This window comes from Nilaparvata lugens, chromosome 3, assembly GCF_014356525.2.
Source record: "Nilaparvata lugens isolate BPH chromosome 3, ASM1435652v1, whole genome shotgun sequence".
Classification (NCBI taxonomy): Eukaryota; Metazoa; Arthropoda; class Insecta; order Hemiptera; family Delphacidae; genus Nilaparvata; species Nilaparvata lugens.
The window spans coordinates 70275852-70301683 of NC_052506.1; the positions used below are offsets into that span (position 1 = coordinate 70275852).

Sequence of the window (25832 nt, forward strand, 5' to 3'; positions counted from 1 at the left end):
CTTCCTGACATGCAGGAAGAAATAAATGCAGCAAGACCGGTAGAATGCAATAATATGTCCTGACGGGCGTTAATGAGTATATTGATAATGAAATATGAAGGGAAAGGAAAAAGCTCTTTGAATCATTGAAGGAAGAGGGAGGAAGACAGTAGAGAGAGGGTATGTGAGGAAGAGAGAGAAAGAATGAGTGATGTGGTCTTGTCACCTCCACCACCATCATCGCTGGAGACTTGTGGAAGTCGCGGCAGGCCGCGTCTCAGATCAGTCTCCTACCAGTTTTGACCGCGACTACCTACTACCTACTAGTGGAGAAAGGTTCTCATAGTTGTTCAGTTCATACGGAAATATACTCGCGGACTCTCTTATCAGTGCACATGGCCGGACAGAGCCAATTCCAATCACAGGTTAGTAGTGAAGAATGTGAATTTTTTAGACTCCTATATTTTCCGGCTGATGATAGCGAATTCAATGAGAATCACAAACCATATTTTCTCAAGTTTGATGAAATGATAAGTTCTAGAGTGCTTATCAAAGGTTAAATTCGATTCAAATTAACGTTCCTGAAGATCCATAGTTTCAAATTCATTAGAAATGTTATATCATTCATAATAACAGAATCCTGCTGGCTCTTCACATGAATTAGTACTTTTCCATTCGATGCAAACAAGAAATCATACGGACGACAACCAAAAGTAGACTACTTTATTATTCATTTTCGGACATTTTATATGAGTGTGGTGAACGGATCAGATTAAACTTTTTTCTCGCTTGATAAGTCTTATTGCTCAGTGATTGAGTAAGTTTATGTCGTGGAATACCGTGCTTAAGTTCATGAGAAAAGCTCATCACATGAATTTATGATGAAAAACAGCATCTGCGAAATAAATTATGTGAAATAATCTCAAATCATAATTTGTATGTGACATATAAGCTAATAAAGTATCCTTTCATTTATTGAAAAAACTGAGTTTGGGCATTGATTGAATATCAGTATGAATAGGCATTTCCACTAATGATGTCAAATCAATAGAATGAGAATATCTGATTCTTACATCTTCATACATATTGAGCATGTTGATTATATTATAAAATAAAAGTCAGTAAGAGAAATATTTATTCAAAGGTTTAATTTGACTATCATGCAAGACACTAATAAAAGCTGTAGAACTGCCGTTTTATCATATTTATATTTCTTTTTCTATTCGTGATTATTATCAATCCAATTCTGCATTCTGTTCAGTGATGAACATCGCTTTTCCCGCTCGGTAGCCTAACAAAACTTTATGGGTAATTGAAGTATTCTATTCAAATGAGATATAGTTTTCAACGATGTGGATCAGGTCCCTTATTGTTAGAATATATTTGTCAGTTCTAGCCTCAGACTATTCTGGATTATAGTATCAATACTACATTCTTTTTACAAGAGGGAAATGAACTATTTATAAAAAGAAATAATTGAAATTTGAGATCTATCTATCATGAGAATCTACTAATACTCGCACATTATTTCATCTATGAACAAAAATCAATCAGAATTAATGCTCAATTAAGTTCTTCAAAATCAGGTATTGTAGTGTAATTGATTTCAGGTCGACCGAGAATAATTCAAAGCCCAGTATATTATCTGTACTATGATACCGTTTAAATTGAATCATGAATTGAGTTTATAATAATTCAATATTTATCTCTCATTTCAATCTAACATAAAATAATCAACTACAAAGTGATACCAGTGATATCAGTTGATCATGAGAAGCCTCATTTTAGGGAAACATAGAAACATAGTCCAATGATAACTTCATCCAAAACAAACTACTAATAGCGACCTATCAGTCACTCTTGTGATCACAAGTAGTAGCTACCAATAGTGATCGAACATAACCACGAAAATATTGGCGATTGACAACCCACCAACAGGATGGAAAATGTTCTATATCATTATGGACTGCTTTGCTAAGGAAATCAATTTCTCCTTGTTGAACAATCAATTTCAATTCCTTAATTTGCTGTTATCATTAGACTTCTATAATTCTTTTGTTGTAATTCAGATTTCGTAAGCATAACAAAGTTCAATTTACTGATCATTTGAAGATAGATATTTTGTCAGCGAATGCCGTAGATACTTACTTGAAAAAGTATGCACTTAGATTCCACAAAGCCGGATTCATGTTCTTGAGTCTACATGATCATTTATAACTTGGATATTGTCATCTAAACCTCTTCTTCATGAACAAAACTAGCAGTAAATTCCAGTTTGTATTTTGAGTAAATCTTACACACTCATTATAATCATGTAAACTGTAAGAACGTTAGAGGAATATCGAGTAAAAATCATTGAGGTGTATTTTACTGATCTTACAATAATTTAGTATAGAAATTGCAATCCATTTTTCAATGCAGTCGCATTCTCCGTAGCCAACATCCAACTAGGTAGGCTATCTTCTCAAGTGGAATGTTCTAGGTATATCAATAACAACTGAAATATTCTATTCTATATTCTCAATTATCATTCTATTCGAATGAATCGAGCTTCATAATAGATAGTCGATCCGAGTGACAATAATTTAAACGAATTTTGCGGTTTTACACATGCCAGTGACAGTTGATGAAGAGAGAAACCTGTGAGAGTCGTACTCTCTCAATATTTGTTGCGCGTCTGTGTCAGGCGCAGGTATGGAGATGACGCCTCAACTTGACTGGCGATGAAGCCACTCATCACACTCCGTCCATTCTGTAGCATCAGTACTGAACTTGTGTAACTGTACAGAATTCCATTTTTCGGCAAAATTCCAAATTATTGGATGTGAGAAATGAAAAGAATCAAGAACTGAAGTTATTATAACTTCCGGAAGTACCGGAAATCTATGATACAAAACTGTAATTCATAGATATTAAACCTTTGAGATGCACTCTATGCATACCTTCTCAATGTTGTACAGATAGTTTTATCGGAGGAATTCAACTTTCAAATCACTCTTTGTGATATCAGATTGTAAACTAAAAATCACTTATTCAACATTCAACAGGACGACTAGGTTTTAGACTGATGAATTGATAGTAGTAATTACGAAAGGAGTTTATATTCAACACATAAATTACTTTTAATGCTCAGTCTAAAGGCCTATGTATAATTCTATTACATAAAAATGATAATACTCGAGAAAATATAATTTCTTCCCAATTCGGATCATGAATATCGATTTATGTATTCTACTTATATTTTAATTTAAAAAATCGTTCAAACTCAAACTTGATCATCTCATAGTACTGTAGTAATGCCTCATTGCTTTACCGTGGAATGAGATTAATCTAATCCAAGAGAAGAATTTATTGAACGGATTGGTTATTCATGATAATATAGTATTGAATAATCAATAATAACATTCATGACTCTTCATTAATAAAAACTTATCGGATGGGCACGTTAAAATGTCGGTCCCGGCTGAAGTATGACAGTCGTAAGGCCCATTGACGGCTTACATTATATATTCAAGCGGTGGTACCTTCCCGCAAGGGACTCCCCACCAACAAGAGCCATACGAATTTACTTTTATTTACTATTAATAAAAACTTATCTAATGAGCAGTTGCAAATTGATTGTATTAGTATTGGTTAATTTCATTGTTTAAATTGAACTTCCCAAGATTGTGATTAGCTTTGTTTAATGATATCATTTTCCATTTCTCACAATTTAACACGAAGTTATGAAATCAGGAGGATTGAAATTGAAGCGTATGATCAATTTTACGCTACAGTTAATAACATTATTATTTTTGTCATTGCGCAAAACAAATAATATCATATTGATTGAACAACATTGATAGACTAGGAGCACATCAATTATTGTTTTGATTGCTTATCTCATTATTCTCCATCAATGATTGAGAAAACGTTCTATAATAACTAAAGTTGACTTAAAAATCATATCATCAGCCAGAATACAAGTGGTGGACTCATTTTCAGTTTTGACGTTTTAATGAAGAAATAGACTATAATAATAGTCTGAAGTGAACATTACTCCTATTATCCTAAGTAATTATAATATTATAATAATCTGAAGTGAACATTACTAATCTTCTATTATCCTAAATAATTTCCTCCCTACAATACAAACATGATACATTCAAAATTAGTCTGATATGGAATGCAAATCAATTCAGAATTATAGTGCAATTGAATATATTATGTCCACTTCAATTATTGGAATGTAGTTCTGAATTGATATGGAATTCGTAACAAAAAATGGAAGAATAATAGTAATAGCTCAAAGTAGAGAAACTTTCAAAAAATTACTGATTTTCTGGCCCGGTTGATCAAATCTGATCTGGATTTGAATGAGCAAAGATGCTGTCAAAAATGACATGTAGTATAGCTCGAACAAGATCCACCTCACCTATCCAGCTTGAGTTACGATAGAGAACAGATCAGACTGAAGGGCGTGGAGAACTGTAGAGTCGAAACTCAACAACAAAACAATAATTAGCTGACGGATAGAAAGTAAGAGTGGACCGTAATCTGAGGATCATGCTCGTCGCAGGAACGGACTGTGCTGTATAGGTGGCTGCCGGCTGCAGGCAACGACTGTAATCTTTGAAAACGTATTATTGAGACGAATAACATCTGAGCGTCAGAGCAACGAAACAGAACGCAATTGATGGACAAGCCGATTGAAGACTAGAAATGAATGCCGGTGCAATGAGCTGTCGTCCTCTACTTTCTTCGATAATACGACGCCAAGCACCTTCAGCTATTATTTCCTCGACAAATTCTAGTAGTTATAGTTCTATTGGGATGTTTTATAGAGGAGATTATTAGTTTGAAAGCTCTCTCAGGATCAGTCCTAAAGAGGTTGAGAAAAACGTCAGTTCTAGAAATACGTCTGCAACGTTATTGAAATATCAATGAACACGGCTTTGTTCAAATGTTTATCCTTGTCATTTTAAAGTCGTACTTTTTTGGGTATACCGGATTGGTCATATGGTAGGGATTTTCCTGTTTAAAAGCATGCTTCCATTCTTCATGAGATGAACGTTTCATTTGAAGAAATTAGCCGTCCAGGTTGGTATAGTGGTCTGGAGCGTTATAACCGTCAGTCCGTTAGCATCTACTGTTTCGTGGGTTTGAATCCCGCCGGGAGGCATGGACGTTTGATCGTCTCATCAATCACTCACCCAATATGATAGAGCAAACATTCAATGTATGCAAATAACATGAGTACTAGAGGTATGTTGTTATTCAACCGACTGAAACTGGGAAAATTCAGTTTATTTATTAATAAGATCTGTAAATCTAACACTTTTTTATGGAAGCGAAACATGGGTAGCTACTTTCCAAGCCTGATGAGAGAAGGTTGCAAGCATCAGAGATGAGGTTCCTCCGTAGAACATAATACATAGAACGAACATATGGATGTAGCAGAAAAGATCGCTACATGGATATAGGCATACGGACTCAACATATTTGCTATAAGATATAGAATGAATGGGAACAGAAGTGGCTGATTGAAGCATGTTGATAGGATGAGTAATGACCGGATCACCAAACAGCTCCTATATTGAATCAGCTATTTGGAAGGAGAGATCGCTAATAACAAACATAACCAATACTTCAATAGAAACAACAAATAAAGTTATTTAATAAAACCACATGAATTAGACAAAAACAGAAGAAAGCAAAGAATAAACTATAGTCATATATCAATTGACGAGAATAGTTCGATAGAAATTGGAACACATGTGAGTCCGCTACAATGGATGTTGCCGTACGATTTTTTGCCTTCCTTATAAATTTCATTAGATTAAACAGATAATGTCAAACAGTTGATGTTTGTCAAGTTCCGTTCTGGTATAATTCATAAGGATGACAAAAAATCGTACGTCCAAAAATCGATGTGTGTGTAACTGGCTCAACTGGACGCATTTGGTAACGTTGCACTCATCTGTTTCAACTCCATCGGACTATTTTCGTACGATTGACTATTCATACTTCTCATTGATTCATAATGCTTACCTTGGAGCTGTTCCCATTTCTTAAATCAATTCAGTAAATTCCAAAATCTTAAGGAGTTGATTAAAAGTCGTTATTTTACTATACTATGACCCTTTTCCCGAGAGGTTCAGTCTATTTTTAGGGCAACCAAGAATCAAGTCACAGTTTTTAAATGAATGCTTACACGATCTAATAGAATTCAATGATAATATTTCCTGTTCTTCTACAATATCCTAGGAATTATTCCTCATTTGTATCACAATACCTAAATAATTCAATTATTCCAATGAATAGAGCGAGCATGCTACAGTTTATTTAGTAGGAGATGCAGTAGAAAGATTGCATTGTGTTAGGGGAGAAATAGTGCAATTGTTATTAAGTTATTATAACAGTAATGTTGTAACATGCGAGCAGCTTCCCATGCATAATGATAATGGAAATCACGGATAGTTATATGAAGGGTTTGAGAGTGAAAGTAATAGGAGGAACGTGCGCAAACCAGAGATTCTACGTTTGCCGGGGATGATGTTCATTTGCTGAGAGACAATGATACAATTAATTGTTACGGTCGCCATTGTCTCTGCTGCACTCTGGCATCGCGATATCTTTAGCGGTATAACATTTCGTTTTCACGGTTCGTGCTTGGCTGAGATTGTGATTTTGTTGCGCTCTCGAATGTTGCAGGTGCACTTCCTCTGTTGCTTCGGCTTCCTTCTTGGCCTTCAACGACCTTCGGAAGCTGCATCGTCACCGGCCAAGCTGGACACTGACCTGGTGAGTAGAGTTCTCTTGTCTTATCCGAAGACTGACCCACAGAATGTTGTCAAATATTTCTCATGAAGGTGGATCTCAATGACATACAAGATACAATGGAGCATATTATTACAGTACGAGTGTGGACCACCATCTCAAAATTCACAAGGTTGAGTGATAGAGAAGAAAGTATCTAGAGTTTCAACTCCGCCTAATAAAGAGTATTTTAATTTCTCTTATTTTAATTTTTCTACCTCTTCCCTCTTATTAGTAGCATAGAACAACCAATCTATCAATCCTTCATGCTTGTAGGTTAGTCAATATCACTTTGATGAGATATATAATGTGGATCCCTAACATTCATATGTTTTGGTTCTGAAGTCTGATATAGTATATTTCGCACCTAGAGCAGAAAATGAGATTTTTCCGGCTCGAAATCGGTTTTCAAGTCCGAGGCCGTAGGCCGTAGGACTAGAAAAGATTGAAAGCCGGAAAAACATTTTTGCCCGTGGTGCGAACGCTATTTTTCGCCACACACAAAAATAAACAATATATATGAGAAAAGTTGTTTACTAAGCACTTCCGAAAGCAGAAGTGGAAGGTGATAGCTCTAGCAAATCTGAGGTAATCTGAATATCAGGAAATTGTCCAAGTATTCTCATTTTTCATTCTGATTTGTCTAAATAACCTAAAAGATGATGTTCAATTATGTGGGAGGTTGAGTTTATACTTTTTTATTATTTCAAATGACAATAAGATGATATTATTACAAATGTTTTAATTATTGAACAATGAACACAAATAATGAAAATTTTTTTGATCAGCTGTTTTTTGATCAAAAAGGCTGGAAAGGGTACTCTTTCCGGCCTAGGCCGGAAAGAAAAAACCTGTTCTGCCGTCAGACGATAGTCGTCTGCAAACAATGTCTTTCAGATCTACGTAAGGACTGGAAAACAGCTGCTTTCTGTGCAGTGGGGCGAAAATCAATTATTGTGTATGCTTTTTCTGTGTAGTGATCTTTCAAGATCACTTCTTGATCGCTTTCATGAAGCATTTTTGAATGAAGCACAAAGCAGCGGAATTGTGAGTTAAGGTACAATATTATTGATGATAGTCTCCTTATAATGGCGTCTTACAAACATGAAATTGTTAAGCTTGAACATATACATGGAATTAGAATGTTCGTGGACTTTGGAGAGGGAGAATCCATTTTTTTTTTTTTTTTTTTTGGTTCAGTAGACTTTTCAGATTCTTCGGCGTTATTTGGAGGTTTCGAGGGAATGAATAACTAGAATAATGTCAATAAAGTAAAGAAGAATAACGTCAATCAAGTTTCCTTTGAAATATTATGTCTCAGTACAGTTCATCGAACAATAATTATTATGTTGACTATTTCCAAACAGAAATAAATTATAGAGCTTTATGTCGTAATGAAGAAGAGTTTATGAAGTTAATTTATTCTATTTTAGATTGGAAACTAAGCTGATATTTTAGAGAAGTAGAAGAATAATCTCATTATTTTTGAAGCTTCCATTAATCAACATTCGGGAGAGAGAAAGAGAGAGTTTTGCTCTCTCTCGATCATATTCTACAAAGACTTTAAAGAGATATAGACCCACAATGCCTGTGCCTTCTCAATGATAGCTCTTACTTGAAATTGAAGGCCGCCATTGGGGTATTTCAGCACGAGATATTATATCTATATATTTGTAATACTATAGATTACAAAGGCATTGGTATGTAATAATCTTATAGGTTGCCCCCTCAATTGCCGATTTTAATTCCAAGTATGACACTAGCGCTGCATGTGAGTCTATGCATCTTTAAGGTATTTGATATTTTATTACTATAATATGTGACAGTTGAATGAATGAATAAAGCAGAAGTATACTCTTCGACGTGAAATTAATCAAGATCTTTGGAAACAATTAATATTATTGATTGAGTCTCACAAAACGGGAATCATTCGTGTATGTGGAAAACTGTAGAGTACAATGTATGATAACTTATGATTGAGACGGTCGGTATTATTTATAACTATTATTATATTCCGGTATTTATACATAGTCGTTCAAAGTTCGTCAATGTGAGAAGATTGCATAATAACCATTCCAGTTGAGTGGGATGAGGAGTTCCAGTTCCGTTCAGGTTTAGTTTTCAAACCAGTCAGATACTGTAAAGCGGGAACAGTCAAACCACATAAATAAGTTTATTTGCTACTTTTCCTTCAAGATATTTTTCAAACTCGTAATGCACCTAACGGTATACTGTGGATGCACTTACAGTTTACTGTATACTGTTAAGTATCACACTGTCCGGAATACTGTAGATTAGGATACTGATCTATATAAATTATTTCAATTTTTAAACATGCCATTTTTATACATGTTGCCAGAAGAAGGCTTGAACGTTTGAGAAAATCCTGATTCTAGATAACGAAATGTATACTTCTTACTTCTACAAAAAGTCCAAATAAACTCAAATCTTCTAAGACGAAAACTGAGAGCAAGACTATGGATTTTTACCTTTGTTTTATTCATTCGAATTCATTAATTATTGCAGTAGCCACCTTCCATCAAGCTTCATATTATGATTCGCGTTGTGAATTAGTTCCTTTCAGGCTATATGTAATTTTTTACACTGAGAATGAAAATTCGATTTGATTAGATAAGAAAATATGACCAGTACTAAGTTGTACAGAATATAGATAGAGTTTTCATTACAGTTTAGAGCTGTACTGAGTTGTACATGTGTGCACCCATGGGAAAGATATACATAATAGAAAAATCAATCTAAATAAAGGAAACTTTCAGGTACTTGGAACTTCTAGATTTCTTGATCTGTGAATAATACAAGATAATTTTATTTTCACTGTATCGATGAATAGCTGAAGTTGTCAATATGATAATATTACTCAGAGATGAATTTGATAAAATTGACCGTGTAAAGTTATATCTTTAACTATATGCTATTTATATCGTATAGAACTGAATGAAATTTTTATTCATTTCATCTGACACTGTAGTTTACCAGTGAACTCTGATGCTAGATGTGGAATTAAAATTTCCTGATTTTCTCTGAAATCTGCTGTCGAGGTTTTTAGATGAATATTATTGCCATCGAAGACACGCCACTGCAACACAGACAATTTATATCAAATCACTCCATTATTCAAATCTATGTGGAATCAAGAAGATAGTGTTACACTCAAAATGCTATTCCGTATCCCACAACAACAAATTGATAGGCCTATTACAACTCTTAATATTCTCTCGCAACAACAATATTTGTTAAAACTCCGTAGAAATTGAAAAAATAAATTCATTAAGATTTTATTAAGCTGCTATCCAAATTTTATTATCAATTTATTGATTTTTATCAATGAAGAGAATCGTGATACTCATTTTCATCTAATGTAAATTTTGTAGTTGCACCCACTAAATCACGCGCATTAAACTTCACTTGTATTTTACGGCACGACATACTGCCGACTCCCTTACACTCGTATGCGTACGTCCGTCTGTAGTTCTGGGCAATGACCGTTAATGATATGCAGACTTCGAAACGTGAATCTCAACAAAGTGATAAGAGACTTCTTGAACTTGAACTTGATCAAACAGGACAAAAGTGAGCAAATAGCAAGACTTTTATACCAGCCTTTGCATGTGAAAGAGTATTAAAAAATTAAAGTTCGTTTTCAAACTTGTATCGTATTATATTGTTGGCTGAATATTATTTTTGGGATTATTATTCTTCCATCATAAATCGAAAAGTATTAGCTCCCTCAATATTGAACTCCACTTCCTATCATCATTGCTGAAGAAGCTCGTTTCCTGTAAAAAAAAATCAGTAATGATGACACAATGAAATACGTTAAAATATACAGAACTGTTTCATGAATGATGCAAGTTATAACATTTAGCATGTTTGTAGAATCACAATTGGAAGTAAATTCTTGTTGAGACTCATTTGTGAGGCCTTATCCTCGAATGAGCGTAATGAAAAAATGAAAGTGTCCGTGTGAACAGTGGGTAAACTTCTCAGAACGTCATCGATGTGAACTCGCACACAATCAACTCGAAATCCATTCAGGGCGTTATTGAACATCTTGTTACCGTTTGCGAAAGGGAGATAATGAGCCGTATGCACGAGATTCAAGGTGTTTGTTGACGAGTGTTTGTTGACGTTTATTTCGGTTTGTATCGTGTTGGTGTACTTTCTCTCTCGTGCGTTGAGAGGTGATTTGATCAGCAGCCGGCTAGCCCATGTTATGGCGACCAAGCAGGACCAGGAGAAGATTCAAGTTCACAGCTACCACTCCAGTCAAGTTCGCTGACAACTCTCACTCTCTGTTCACGAGATATGCAAATTAGCAACATCCAGTTGCCAGGCTTATCTTTATCTCATTATCAATAATATCCGGCGATAGGCCGGAAAAGGAATTGAAACTAAACGCTCATGGGAAGCAGAACCTCGTCGATTACGCCCGTGAAAAAAATTAACCGAACATTCCTGAAGAACGAGTTTCATTATTCAACGTTCGTTCATCTTCCTGGAATGACTCGCGTAAACTTTCATCCGATGCCGTTTTGAAGGTTATCAGCAGTCTGCTAATATATTATGTATTGTGTTGTAATCGAAGAACTTTCACGTGTCGATAATATTTCTTCATTATTTGAATTTTGTACGTATCCATGTTGTTTTTCACGGAGAATTGGGAAGGAAGGGCAATAATTCTTTTATTGAACAATAGGTAGTACGGACCATTTGGAAAGAGTGATTTCACTTTTTTTAAGAATTTAAAATGAATAAGTTTGATGTTTATTTCAGCCCCTTTAACTAGCATTCGTAGCTCTTTCAGTGGTGTATTCAAGGGAATCTGTAATAGTGGATGATTTCTATTCTGTCCAAATAGAAGTGACACGAACTTATGCTATTCTCAATTAAATTTCAAAGTCTATTATTTGAGAAATTGTAATTAATGTTAACATTCAATATTATGTTTCAAAGAATTCTTAATAATATTCTCAATCAATAATTTTATTCAGTAAAATGCATTACAAAATTGGTCCCGCTAAACCTAAAAGATTTTACAGCAGGTGCCTACAAATAATAAAATACATAAATAGAATGTAATGCTAACTTTAACAATAAACTAAGGAGAAACTTTTCTCCATGAAACTGGGAGTTTAGGAATTTCAAAAGGAGTATGAGGTATTAGATGGTCTAAGGATGATTAATAGGGTATAGGGTTAATGGAAATTGGAAAAAAAATTATTGCATTGATTATTGCAAAGACAAAGGCCTACAGTTGGTACGTCTCTAAGTAAGATGTCATTTTCACTCTAGATGCATGGGGATCTTTGAGAAGTAAGTAATCGATTCGTACAGACTGAGAAAAATTGATATTCGTCAGAAAAACGCCCATGGAACATTGCGTGAAATTTTAGAGGTAGAAAAGTACACAGTATTGTAAACAGTAGGCTAATACAAGTCATGGTAACCTAACGTGAAATTCTAGTATAAATTCAACTTTTTAACACGTAATATCAGTAGACCACATTCGTTTCCATTGTCGAATTTAAACAACTTTCAACCTCTACTTTCCATTCTTCAGACTATTTCTATTAAAAACTAATTTTCAGGTAGTATGTTCAAGTCTGAACTCAACAATTTTCTGTTTCGTTGTACACGTCTGTTATTTACATCATCATAATAATAGCTGCCTTACACTCGGTAAGAAATGCCTTTCTCCATACGTGGTGATGTTATCTAATTTTCAAAATCGTAGCCTGGAATTACATTTTGTTGTAATCATTATTTCCAACGGAAGCCTGCAAGATGCTGAAAAGAGGACTTCATCCTGCTTGGAACTTGAATCAACACATCATGTTGATCAAGTAATTATTGAATTCGATTCAGGCAAAATGGAGTTGGTTGTAAAGTAGTCATAGAATATTTTCACTCTCTCTTCCACCCATTCATGTTATGGTTATTTTGTTATTTTGTCTGGACCACATCCAACCCCCAATGAATAATTTTCGTCTAGATTTGGCCCAATTTTACTGGTATCGAGAAGGGTGGACTTGTTTTTCAATACTTTCCACATGAAATAATTTGTTATGAAATTTTCAAATAACTTTCTAACTTCAACTTTAATTTATTATGAATTTTATTTAGAATTATCTTCAATTCATCAAACATTTTCCCTCTATTCTGCTTCAAAACAATAGTTTCAATAAAAAACAATTTCCATATATAGGCTAGCTTCTCGAATAAAGTTGTAAAAACTAGAGCAATCAATCCATTCATAGTCTCTTTATTTGTGAGTTATCATCACAAATTTCTATTTCGCAACTCAATCATTAATAACTTATATCAGACTACCATATAACCCGTGCATGGCACTGGGGAAAATTTAGTGTTGTAAAATACAATCTCTTTATGTCCTTATGTATTTATAAGAGTTGAAAATTTCCAGCAAAAAAAAAACGATTTGATATGTCTGAAGCAAGCAACCTTTGATTGATCAACCGCGCAATCTACCAACTGAGCTACGGAGTCACTTCGAGAGAGCCCTGTTTGGTTGCGATCAAATAGTTACGCAAACTTCGAATTACAAATCGGATGACTTGTTTAAATTATTGAATTTGAGTGAACTGATTGATTAATAACAATAAGCCTATGTCTATCCATGTACTACAAGGCTTGTAGTCCAGTCAAATGGTCGTTTTTCAGGAAACAGCCCCGAAAGAATTTTTCTCGACGGTTCTATATGTATTTTGGGGCGCTGAATTCAAATCTGAAGTTTGCTGACACGCCAGAGGGCGGCTTCACCCCCAAAACCCCCAAAGATTTCGGACCCTATTTCCACTTCTACCCTACCACTTCTACCCTTGGATATTTCTCTAGTATAGATAAAAACCACACATCACGTGGAAGAACAATTTATTCTGAACAAAATTCCTTAGGAGTTTTTGAATTTAGTAGTGGTGGGAGGGGGAATACACCCAAAATAGAAAATCATGTCCTACAACCAAAATACAAATTTTTCATTATGATACCTTTTCAAGGCCTTCCTAAAAAAATACATAATTCGGCTGAAATCATCTCACAAGGGTAATTTCCTATGAGAATCACCCGTTAGAAACATTTAATTTCAGTATTGACGAAATTTTAAGGCTTTTTGGAGGTGAAGCCGCCATTTCAGATTCGAATTCAGCTCCCCAAAATACATATAGAAACGTTGAGATAAATTCTTTCGGGGCTGTTTCCTGAAAAACGACCATTTGACTGGACTATTGGTAAATTCAGAATGAATGAATGATTGAAAGGTGAATTCAAATTTCAAGTTTTCAGCGAAACTTCAATTTAATCAGTTGAGTAGTTCATTCAGAATGATGCATCACTCGTGTATTTCCTATACCGTACATGTTTTAGACGATTCTCATTATAGATTTATTTTTCTCAATATTGGATTTCTATTCATTCATTTTTTTAAGTGAAATATTAATTTTTATTCATGCTTGACCGACGAAAGAGTGAACATTTATAATTTCATTTTTCCAAAGTAGTAATGAGCTAGAAATTGGAAGTAATAATATTACTTGATATGGTTGACTGGATGATAGAATATGGGAAATAATTAAAATGAGTAGGAACCAATCTGATAAGCAACTTGAAAATTCAATTATAAAAATTTGGCACGCATGATAATGATAAGCAGATTCCCAGTGTTGGGAAACACTAAATCTCGTTGTAGAATGTACTGGGTCCGTCACATCACCCCTCTGCTGCATTGGGTCTCTTCTCCAGACATCTCGATTCCAGGAAGTCCTTCCGGAAAATACAATGCCATTATCATCGGGAGCTCTATTGAGTTCCACGATTGAGATTGCCGTAGTTCTTGTCAGGAAACAATAACACAGCAATCTTGCCATCTCTTCTCAGACTGATGCGGCTGTTGCATCCGAGCTTTTCCGGTTGAAATGACAAGTCTACAAATCGATTCTTTTATTGAGAAAATAGTCGTATTCTGTGTTTGAGAGCAGTAAGTAGTTCAGCAAGAGCTCTCACTACTTACAGACATGAAAAATGTTCACTACACGCTGATAGAAAGTTTAAACTCTGAAGGAGGCATAGTAGGTTCATAATCTATGAGTAGATAAAATAATTCAACATCAAATTCGGCTCACGGCAGAATTCTAAGCCTAATGAATCAGCTTACTTTATTCATCAACTCATTCATTCATTATTCATCAACTCATTTCATTAATTTCATTGAACTTGCTACTGAACTCTATTCTTTGTTTTTTGTTAAATGTGGATCTATTTGAAATTTGTTTCTAATCAGTAAATGACATTTTTTATTCTATTCTATATTCCATTCTATTATAAATACAATTCAATATTTGAAAAAAATAGATCAAAAATATTACTCATTGTCAATTTATTGATATAAGTTCTCTTAAGCTGCGTTTACACCAAAGCTATTAACAAAATGTTAATAACTTAATCCTCATAGATTGTATTAGATTGAACATACCTTATCATACATATGATGAACATGTGTTTGTCAAGTTCCGTTCAATCTAATAGAAACTATAAGGATTAAGTTAACATTTTGTTAATAACTTAATCCTCATAGATTCTATTATATTGAACATAACTTACCATACGCATGATACACATATTATATGTTTGTCAAGTTCCATTCAATCTAATAGAAACTATAAGGATTGAGCTATTAACATTTTGTTAATAGCTTTGGTTCAAACCCAGCTTTATTCATAGAGTCCTCCCATTTAAGCTGCAGAAATTGATCAGCTCAGCGATTAGAATGAGTGACTCATTCTAATCGCTGAGCTGATAAATTTACTAGTGCATAGTAGTATAATGGAATAAATAAACTAGATTGTCATAGTAGTTTCATAGATGAAAAACTAAAGAGTATTATATTCTGTTTGTTAGTAGGTAATTTAGTTTGTCAGATGACCGGTTGTCGGCCAAAATCTTCAATTCACACTAAAAAACCCCTGATGTTGAGACCTCACTTGAAAAAACAGATTCATCCATCTTTCATTATCACATTATTACAAGAACCAAGTTGATCTCATGAATTCATCTTTTCACACTGAGTGAAAAAAAGGTTCATGAATCACAGTAATCTTATTAAATCACAACCTGTTACACATTGCTGTATATTATGTAACATGGGGCTTCATTATCAAATTAGTTCTTTTGATGGATGGCAATTTAGATTGCATGACAAAACTACAGTTTTTGAACAATAAAACTCTTGTGCTCTAGTATTATGAGAATAATATCATGACAAATGGAAGAAGACTATGAGGTTTCATTGAATGAGAAGAAGTGTGGGAGGATGGATTGTGGTGTAGGGGAAAGGGTGAATGGAGGTGTGAAGATAGATGTCGGTTCACTAATCAAAGAGAAAAACAAAGAGAATGATGGAGGAAGAGAAACAGATATCATGGCTGCTGGATCCAATTGTTCGCGTTCTCAGGCCCAATTAGTAACTACTTCTTGAGATCTCTAGCTGTAAGTCGTTGTTTGTTTTTATCTGTTGGGAAATTTGTACGCGAGAGTATCTCTGAACTGTGAAAGAGTTAGTAAGAGCAATACAATCGCAAAGAAAGTGAACAGAGCTTTGTGTTCAAATAGAAGCATAAAAGCAGCGTGACAAGAGGCGCAGCCCTCGAGGTGTCACTATCACTATCACTACGACCTTGAACAGGTTTTCGCTGCGATTGCTATCGGGCAGTGTGAAGACAGGAGCCATGTACCTACCTTGAACTCTACTAACCAACCATAAGGAGGAGCATTCCGGCCTATGTTACTGATTTATAAAAATATAATGGATAAGAGAGATTTTAAGTGAAAAAGTTCGTCAAGCAATTTAAAGAGGAATGATTATTGAAAGATAGTTATGATTTGTACTGAAAAACGAACATACTAAAAAAATGGAAGGAGAAATAAATATTAAAGTTAGGCTTTCAAGTTTAAAGCTTGAATATTCAAGTATTCTTAGAGAAATTAGTGTGTAGGCTGTAATATATTCATGAGGCAGTTTAGGGAGATTTGCACTGATTTGGTCTATAAGACCATGAACATATGAAGGTTCCTACTTATTATGAGAATGAAATGGATCATCTCAAATACGGTAAAATAGAGTTCTTCTAATACGGTAGTATTCTAGATAAATGTCCAGAAAAGAGACTGTTATTTCCCGTGATTTGATTTCACATTCCAAATCTAATGGTAATGTATTCTCATCTTGAGAGGAAAACTGTATATTTTGTTGAAATAAACTTAGTTTCACATAGTTTTCCTACTTTCAACAATTGTTTTCTTCGATAATGAAAATTGTTAAGAAACACTTGGTTATCAATAATTAAAATCTTGTATATCCTCTTAAAGTTCCTGTGCTATGGTATATTCTTATTATAGATAATAAAATAGTTCAGAATAATTTGAACAGAGAATACATCAATCGTAACAAAGAAGGATGTTTCTGAGAGTAAGCTAATCATTCCGTTGAAGAATTTCAATTTTCTGATGGTGATTCGATGGAATATAATCTTCTTAATGTAAGATTGGAACTAATACAATCATTAAACATTTTCTAATTGAAAAAAAAACTTGATTATTCCTGTTATAATCAGAATTCACGAGAAATATTCAATAATCAGACATCAATATGGTGGTCTCTTGTCTCCATTATCAATGAGCTATTGAGTATGACAATAACATTGGACTGGCAAGGAGCAATATAGATAATTACGGTGTATCAATGGCTCATCATACCAGAGATAATCAGCATAATAGCTTATAAATTGATATTGGTAGCCTCAAGACCTCATCTTGCAGCTTCTATGAACACGTTATACCTCGTGAAATGCATGAGATGCATCATTTAGAATATGACTATCTTATGGCTTATTAGACAAATTTCACATACCATATCATAGCGTTGAGAATGAACGAACAGATAACAATAAAAAATTCATCATAATTCAATGGAATATCACTAATGATACAAGTAGTAGTAGATACCACTCCAAGCAATGGATGAGAGTAACTTTTATTCAAAAGCGAATGGATACAATTGAGAAACTCCATCTTGTTCAGAGAAAACTCAATTCAAATACACCTACGATGAAGATAAATCTTATATTCACTGATTTTTCGAGATATTTTCCACATGCTGCTGACATAAATGAGGTAACAGAAATCATCTATGAAAATAGCTATTAATAATATCTAATAATTTATCTATAAAGTAGTGACAGGCTAGTAGCCCTATAATTACTGACCTTCTCTAAAAACAATGTTGGAAGTTTTGCATACATCGATCAGCACATCAGACGAACAATATAATGATAGCTTCGTTTTATTGAATTGCATATATTTTTAGCTGATACGCTGAATGATAAAAAAATTATAATAATTTATTTTAACCTCCACCCAGTTCTAAGTAACGTAGTTCAGTACTTGGCCTAACACAATTTCCACAGTTTGAAACGTGATTTGTGTAAAGACTTTGCGAAGAGAGGAAAATTTACATGAGAATTTGATATTGCGTTGACTTCGTCTCTATTTTGCACTCTTTGGCCTTCCATAACAAAGCTACACCTCTGATTACACCTCTGATTGATGAACTTGCTAATCTTTAAATCAACTAACAAAATTGAAGTTTAGAAAGAAACTTGTCTAACTCAAATATCAGTGATATGAAACAAATCTATTCCAGCAAATCCTTAGCTCTACAATCTAAGTATACAGTCTTTACATTTTAATGGGAATTATTCAATAATGAGTTCTATTCATAATTTTATGTAAATTGAAAAACAGTATTTTTATATCATAGAACTTTATTTTGATAATTTTTCAACAATAGATTTCTGGTATATCCAGAAATAATTAAAAATCTTCTAAAATCCAATAGGTGACTAATTATTAACGGTTTGAGAATTTTGAATTAACTTGAATGAATGAATCTTATAATTCGTTGAGGAATCGCATTATTACATTATTTCAAAAAATACCCTGACTTTGTTGCTTGTTGTGACATAATTATTTCATAAATTAGATTGGGAAGATGGTTCAATAAAAGAAGAAATTGAAATCAAGTGTTCAAACGTATCTGTACATTGTTTAATGTTTTTTGAGTAGAAGTTATACATTATACAAAATCATATAGAATCCAGATAGAATGTATTCGCTCTCAAATTGGAATTTATGGGCCTTTTCATGCAATGAGCTTCCGCCCTTAGAATTCCTTCGAAATAATATTATTATAGGTACCGGTACTCTCAAGCTAGGTATCTTATTCATCACAATGTAAAGAGTATTGTACTCAAAGAGTATTGTAAAATGTGAAAGTGTAAGGTGAGTGTAAGAGTGTAAATTTAATGTGAGAGGAAGAGTGTTTTATTCCCAAAATGTGCAAAAGATGAGGATGCAGTACTTTATTGAGGCATGACCACGATTATTTTGAACGACTATTGTGGATTGTGGGCCTACAGCAGAGATAAACGCACAAACGGATCTCAGTATTTTATGCTAAACAGCATTGCTACCGCTTCAAAATTAGCATTATTATGCTATTTTGTTTTTCACGCTATTCACACAGTACAATATACGATGCATCCATCTGTCCACGAGGTCATTTAACAGGGTATATTCTTTCCTTTCCACTGCTCTAGAAAACTTTCCCCTGAATTGGTTTATACACTCATAAAGCTCACAGACGCTTCTGTTGGCCACAAAAACAACATTTCCTGTTGCGTGCTTCCTTTGGTTGATCAAGTCGGAACTCTGTTCTTTGAAAGGCTAATTAGTAATTATCATTGTGTACTTTGCGTTCTTGGATTTTTATAGCATTACTTTGGAGCTAATCCATACTATCTTGTGCTTTACAGTATCACCTTTGAACATTTACATTCTTCAGTGTTAGGAGCTTTGGGACAAATACTTTTTGGGACCAATACTTTTTAAGACTAAAGGGTTCTGACATAAGAGAGGATGGACCTTCGCAGGAAGAATCTGCTGTCTACAACACAGGTGTTTGGACTTCAACACAAATGCATTAAGCACATAGAATTATCGAATCAGTTGCAGACTGTAACGTTCAAAATCCGAATGAATAAATGGAAATTCCTATTTGAAGAAATTTATAGGTCTAAGTGAAATAATAGGCTAATATCGCCAAAGATGATAATGTTAAAGATTAGATAATATCAGGCATCATGGCTAAATTGTACAACAGCCGAATAGAAATGAAAATAATTTTTGCTACCTGTATAATATTATATAAAATATTGAAAATTTGAGGTTAGGCATAAAACATCTACTGATCGGCGACCTAATGATCGACCGAGTCGCATAACGTAGAATCTGACCAAACACCTTGGCAGAAACTTATTGTAACGAAACAGTATTCAACTTGAGGAACTAAACGTTCCACGTGACTAATTATTGTAATATAAGAAACAACCTATAATCTGTAAAAAATTACTTTGCATGTAAAAAGCATATTAAAAAACCCAAACAAAAATAATTAAATGTATTAGGGAAGTAGGAGGTTACTAGGCGCATGAATACTATAATAATTTGCATGCACCAATCAAATAGTAGCAATTGATAGGCGGTAATAGTGAGCCGATTCAAATATATTTGTATATATTTCTACAAATGATAAGAATTTATGAATTCTTATTGTGCAGTTTATGTTTTGGATATGGCCCGAAGGCAAATAAATTATTAAAGATGTAACGTAAGTAATAATTTAATAGTTTGGTACGGTCTATTTGAGCCATGAATGGCGGAGGAACAGATTATTTAAATTTCATGTAAATTTGGAAATCGGAAATGAAAATTGTAAATTAGAAGAGAGAACTTGCACACTTGCCTGCCAACGACCACCATGAGATGTCACCAAAAATTATAGAGCGTAATATCTTACTATACCTTTGATAGCTTAAAGTTAAATCGAATTTCTAAATTTTTTCATAAGACTTTGTGATGCTAATGTAAAGCAAAAGTCATTTTTAAATAATTTTTTAACCCCTTGGAAGAGACGAATCCGGCTACAAATAATCCAGGACCACCAGGAGTTTGGATCAACATCAGCAGCTCATAGAAAATTCCATCACGTGAGTGAAAAATATTCGAAATAGTGATAGGGCGCCCTCAGTGCTTCGAAATTGAATAAGAATCAAAGCTAGCTCGTCGAAAGGGTTTTTTATAAATTAAGAATTTGATAAAAATACTTGCGCTAGTTTGAAGATAGTATAAAAGGTATTTTATTAGATAGTAACGAGTCAATTCATATGTCCAAGGATACATCAATCAAAAAATACTAAGTTCTAGGCTATTAATACAATATTCATATGATCATTAATCTCTACAATATAATTTGCGATAATATAATGTAGCTCTGATTCACTAGATGAATTGATCTATCTATTCCGCCAGGTGCCGAATCTTGCACCCTGAGATAAAAAATATTCATTATAAAGAAATCTATTGGAAATCATAGAATTTAATATATATTTGGATTATTAGTTTGTCAATTTATCATGCTGATTTAAGAAATTTATATACAAAATAGAATCGTCCAAGTTGACAAGTATCAGCAAGTTGATATCGAAGCTACATGCAAATAAATGTATATGATCATGAAATGAAAGCACATGGTAGCGTTTCGTGCTATAGAACTTAAAAATAGTATTGACCTGTGATATTTATTGATCTCGATTATCGTTTGTCTTATATTATATATATTTCTGTCGCTCCATATATTTTTGTTTTGACTTATTTTTTAAGATATTTGTTAATATATGTATCAAATTTTTTATGGTGTACGATTCATTTCATTCCTCATTACTATAGGATATCAGTTTTATATATATATATATATATATATATATATATATATATATATATATATATATATATTATAAATTATCAGTATTATTGTGGAAGCTCATATCTGGGCCTATAAAGATTTTGATGAGACTATATCCTAGTAAAACCACGATCAGATTTTATAATTATTGAAATATTTCTCATGCTCTACCGATTGATGCCAAGCAAGAGGCTAATCGTTATTCAATTATAAAAAATAACGTGACAAGACCTATTCAACAATGTATAAATATTTATTCAATATACAGAGAGTTTGAAAGAGAACTCCCTAGTTTTATGTATAAATTTAATGTGTGAATTAATGGAAAACTTCATCAACAAGTACATACAATTGAAGAGAGAATCTTCAAGTTTTTTTCAACATCAAGACACTTCAACATGGGATCCATTTGTTGCCCTGCACAAGCCGAAACGATATTCAAGCTCTCGACATATATTCATCAACATATCAGGTGTAACTGTCCCAACCGCCGTGGCGATTCTTCCCCATAAATGGTTTATGTCTCGGATTTTTTCACTGTACACCAAATTTTTCATATGTCCCCAAAAGAAAAAGTCCAGAGGGGTTCAGTCCAGGCTTCGTGATGGCCAAGCAATTGGGCGAGCTCTCTCTATCCACCTTCCCGCAAAGCGAGTGTCAACTGAAGGAACTGTTCCCTGGCGCCGTCAAGCAGGTCTGCCAAATGTAGGGGGGCAAAACTTGGACAGTTGCTGAATCAAACACCACAAACTAGTGTGCCGAGCACTATTTTTAATTCAGGCCTTTTCCCAAGTTATAAAAGTAAATTTAATACGCAATAGACTAGAGCCATTATTCTGAGTTAGCGAAATAAATTATTTTCTCTCTCTAATATGAACGGCCATGACTTCGAGTTTCCCATGATAGATATTTGAAAATTGTGGCTCCGAGTAGTCGAGGAATGTAGATTATGGGATCATATCTAAAACTTAGCCTTCCTGTTGTGACATAGAGTGCGATAAGTTGGAAAACAGCAAATATTACAATTATAAGAAACTAATGATTTTGCAGATACTATTTGGTCCCAAGGCTCTAGAAGCCACGCGACGATTGGTCGAATTGATTCCCTTCGCCCAATAGGAGACTTGTTTCTAGATTCATTAGTGGGGCGATTCCCCAGCCGAGAGACCAGATTACGTTTCGGAGGACACTTTGCTAGGAGCACTACGAGAGTAAAGATGTAGTCATTATGTTTCGCCCTTTTTGGGAAAATTTACAAGTTTATACTAAATTAGTTCATGTAGGAGTTTTTCATTTTCATTAAAGTTCAAATTTTCTAGTAGTGCCATGTCCTGAAAAGTTTAATTGCTAAGGTATGTAAAATAAGGTTAAAATATAATTAAGGGAATTTAATTAATTGAAACTTCCATCAGAGAGTATTGTATCAACAAAGCCTGTTATTGTTCAAGTTAATAATATTGATTGAGAATAGTCCTTTTGATTTTTTTAGTGATGGAAGATAAATCATTATATTTTTTCTAAAGAAGTACAGAAAGTAGAGAAGAAAGTTTAAATTATGTTACATTTGAGTTATTGTCTCTTAAAATATATATTATTGTAAAGAATTGCTGAAAGTCAGGAAGATAGTCTTTAAATTGAAATGTAATTTTGAGACTTGCTGAAGTTTCATGTTTTTCTGACTGTGTTTTCTCATGGCGTTAATAAGGCTTTCAACGCTAATTCATTAAATTATACCAGAATTTTTGAATTCTTTGTGAAGAAAGATCCATTAATTCTGATACAAAGAATCTGTAGATTAAAGGTAAAAATCTATATAAAATGAGAATTCAAATAGAATGAGAGAATTTAAACAATCTGTAATCAATAGGTAACTCATGTCTTAGCTTTTGATGAGTTGTAGGAAGAGTTAGAAATTAATGCTGTAATACATTTATTAACAGCGGTTCATGTGTGACCCCAAACCAACTTCATGTACCACCTCTTTGGTTCCGCAACTTTATGTAACACCGCTTCAAGACACCCGTTCAGATGACAGGTCTAGGGACGTAAGTTGACGTCGCTGTCAAGCCAAATTCAACCGGTAAAAGTTCACCGCCAAAAACAAGGTACTTTAACCTCGACGATAAAGCAACGTACAGAACAACGAAAGTGCAGTGTAGTGAAACAAAGGTTCATTCAAGAATGTCAATCAAAAGTGGGGATTCCAAATTTATGAGATGGGCTATATGGGTTATTATCAACGAAATTTGGGTTCAACGGGCTTTTCTTTCTTGAGTAATTTCATGTTGAAATTTATTTGTTCTTTTATGACTGATATTGTTTGGTTTTGTGACGTATTGCTATCTAAACAAGGGATAGTAATGCGCCCCCAAATCAGATGAAGAATGTCAACAAAGTTACATGAAATTGTTGTTTCCTTTGTCTGATTTTAGTTGCCAATGTTTATTGAAGTTGTTTGTATTTTTCAAAGATTTCAAAGTGTAATGTTAGCTTTAGTGGAAACCTATTGAATCAGGCATGGCAAGATTAATTATTGAAATGTTCTTGACTCTAGCCCGTTTCCTCGCATGAATTAAGTATAGACTCAGGTATTTTCTAGATGTGTCGGCCTATTTCCAAATTCTACATTTTATTCCAAATTATCTTTTAATAGGTGAGGCACGCTAGAATAGTGTATATGACTTTTTACAGATTACATGACACATCAAAACTAAGGAGTTCTTTTTCAAACACCCTGTTTTTCATATATTTCCATTTATTCAGATTTTCAAGCTGAACTATTATTTCTGCTACTTGATTAGGAATATTATGATATTCTATCTTCCATTGTATGAAGGAACTTAGATCTAATAACATATTGTAAAGACCGCCTTCTGAGGATGTCTGTAATATAAATAGTCTGTTTCACTACGCAGTACAAAGAAATATTTCTTAAAATGGATCTATGAATGGGTTTCATCTAGTCACAGAAGCGTATGAACCCTAGACTTGGTCCCAAAACTCCTAGTCCAAAAGTTTCGGTCATCATAATCACAATTGGTTGTCGTTCATTTCAATGATTGAGTCGAAATATTGGAGGAAAACAAATAAATTATGTGTAGGTATATTACATTTCCACTCGTCTTAACATGAATATTTGTTAAACTTTCTAGACCTGTGCCTTGACAATGAATGGGGATGTCGATGGGATAAGAAGATCAATGGCTCAATAACAGCTCCCCAAGGTGGGCAGAGATCCGAAGGTGGAGGAGCAGCTTTGAAGCTGGTACTAACAGTACCAGTTAGTTCATATAATTATGGACTTATGGTGTCCACCTCTCCAACGGAAATAGCCTGTGCTTGTCTGCTATCAAATCTGAGTAATAATCACAATCCAGCGCGAAAAGATTGCAACAGAATGAATTGTCCTTATTGAAGAATACAAGTTGTTTCATCTTATTTGAGAATACAAGTTGTTTCTTCTTATTGAAGTATACAAGTTGTTTCTTATTGAAGTATACAAGTTGTTCCTTCTTAATGAAGAAACTGTAGAAGAAACTCAAGTTGAACTCTTCTTATTGAAGAATAAAATTGCGAAGCTGTTACAAAGCTTTTCCACTAGCGAATTGAACATTTTGGAAATGAGTAGAGAATATCAAATGCATTTACTATTGACTAGTAGGAGGAAGGAGAATAATTTTTCCAGCGAATTGCTTCTGTTCTGAATCAAATTAGTCGGTAAGAATATTTATCAACCACTTCGAACAGAAAAACTTGCTTATAGAATTGATTACATTCGAGTAAATCAATTTTACTTATAAGTTGCGAAATTAAACTTCTCAATGAGCTTACCTATCACGTGACTATTCTTGATAAGTTTGTCTTCTTATCGGAATATTTATTCAAGCACGACGTTTACAACATTTCTCCAAGACCTCCCACCACACTTGCGGTCAAACGACAGCAGAAAATCTTATTCTAGTTTCTGAGACAAGTCAAACCGCCTCGAACTATGTAAATCTTTTCTGAAGGAACGTGGAACTTTGCCATTAAAAGTTGTAACAAATTTATCTTCTGTTCTTGCCACAAGAAGAAAGACTCGCTTAGTTTGCGAAGACTCCCAACTACTTCGACTTTTTCTGCAGGCATCACTTTGTCTTCAGCTCATATTCGAAGTACCAGT

At 33.9% G+C, this 25832-nt stretch overlaps 1 protein-coding gene across 1 annotated transcript in view; it reads left to right on the top strand.

Moving 5' to 3' along the window:
* Positions 1-256: 256 nt before the first annotated feature.
* Positions 257-25832, top strand: part of LOC111047286 — a 53431-nt gene continuing 27855 nt past the window's right edge. Inside the window, exons 1-2 of the mRNA XM_022333008.2 lie at positions 257-404; positions 6673-6762. Coding sequence (XP_022188700.2) covers positions 375-404; positions 6673-6762 — 120 coding nt within the window. The 5' untranslated portion in view covers positions 257-374. The remainder of the gene's footprint in view (positions 405-6672; positions 6763-25832) is intronic.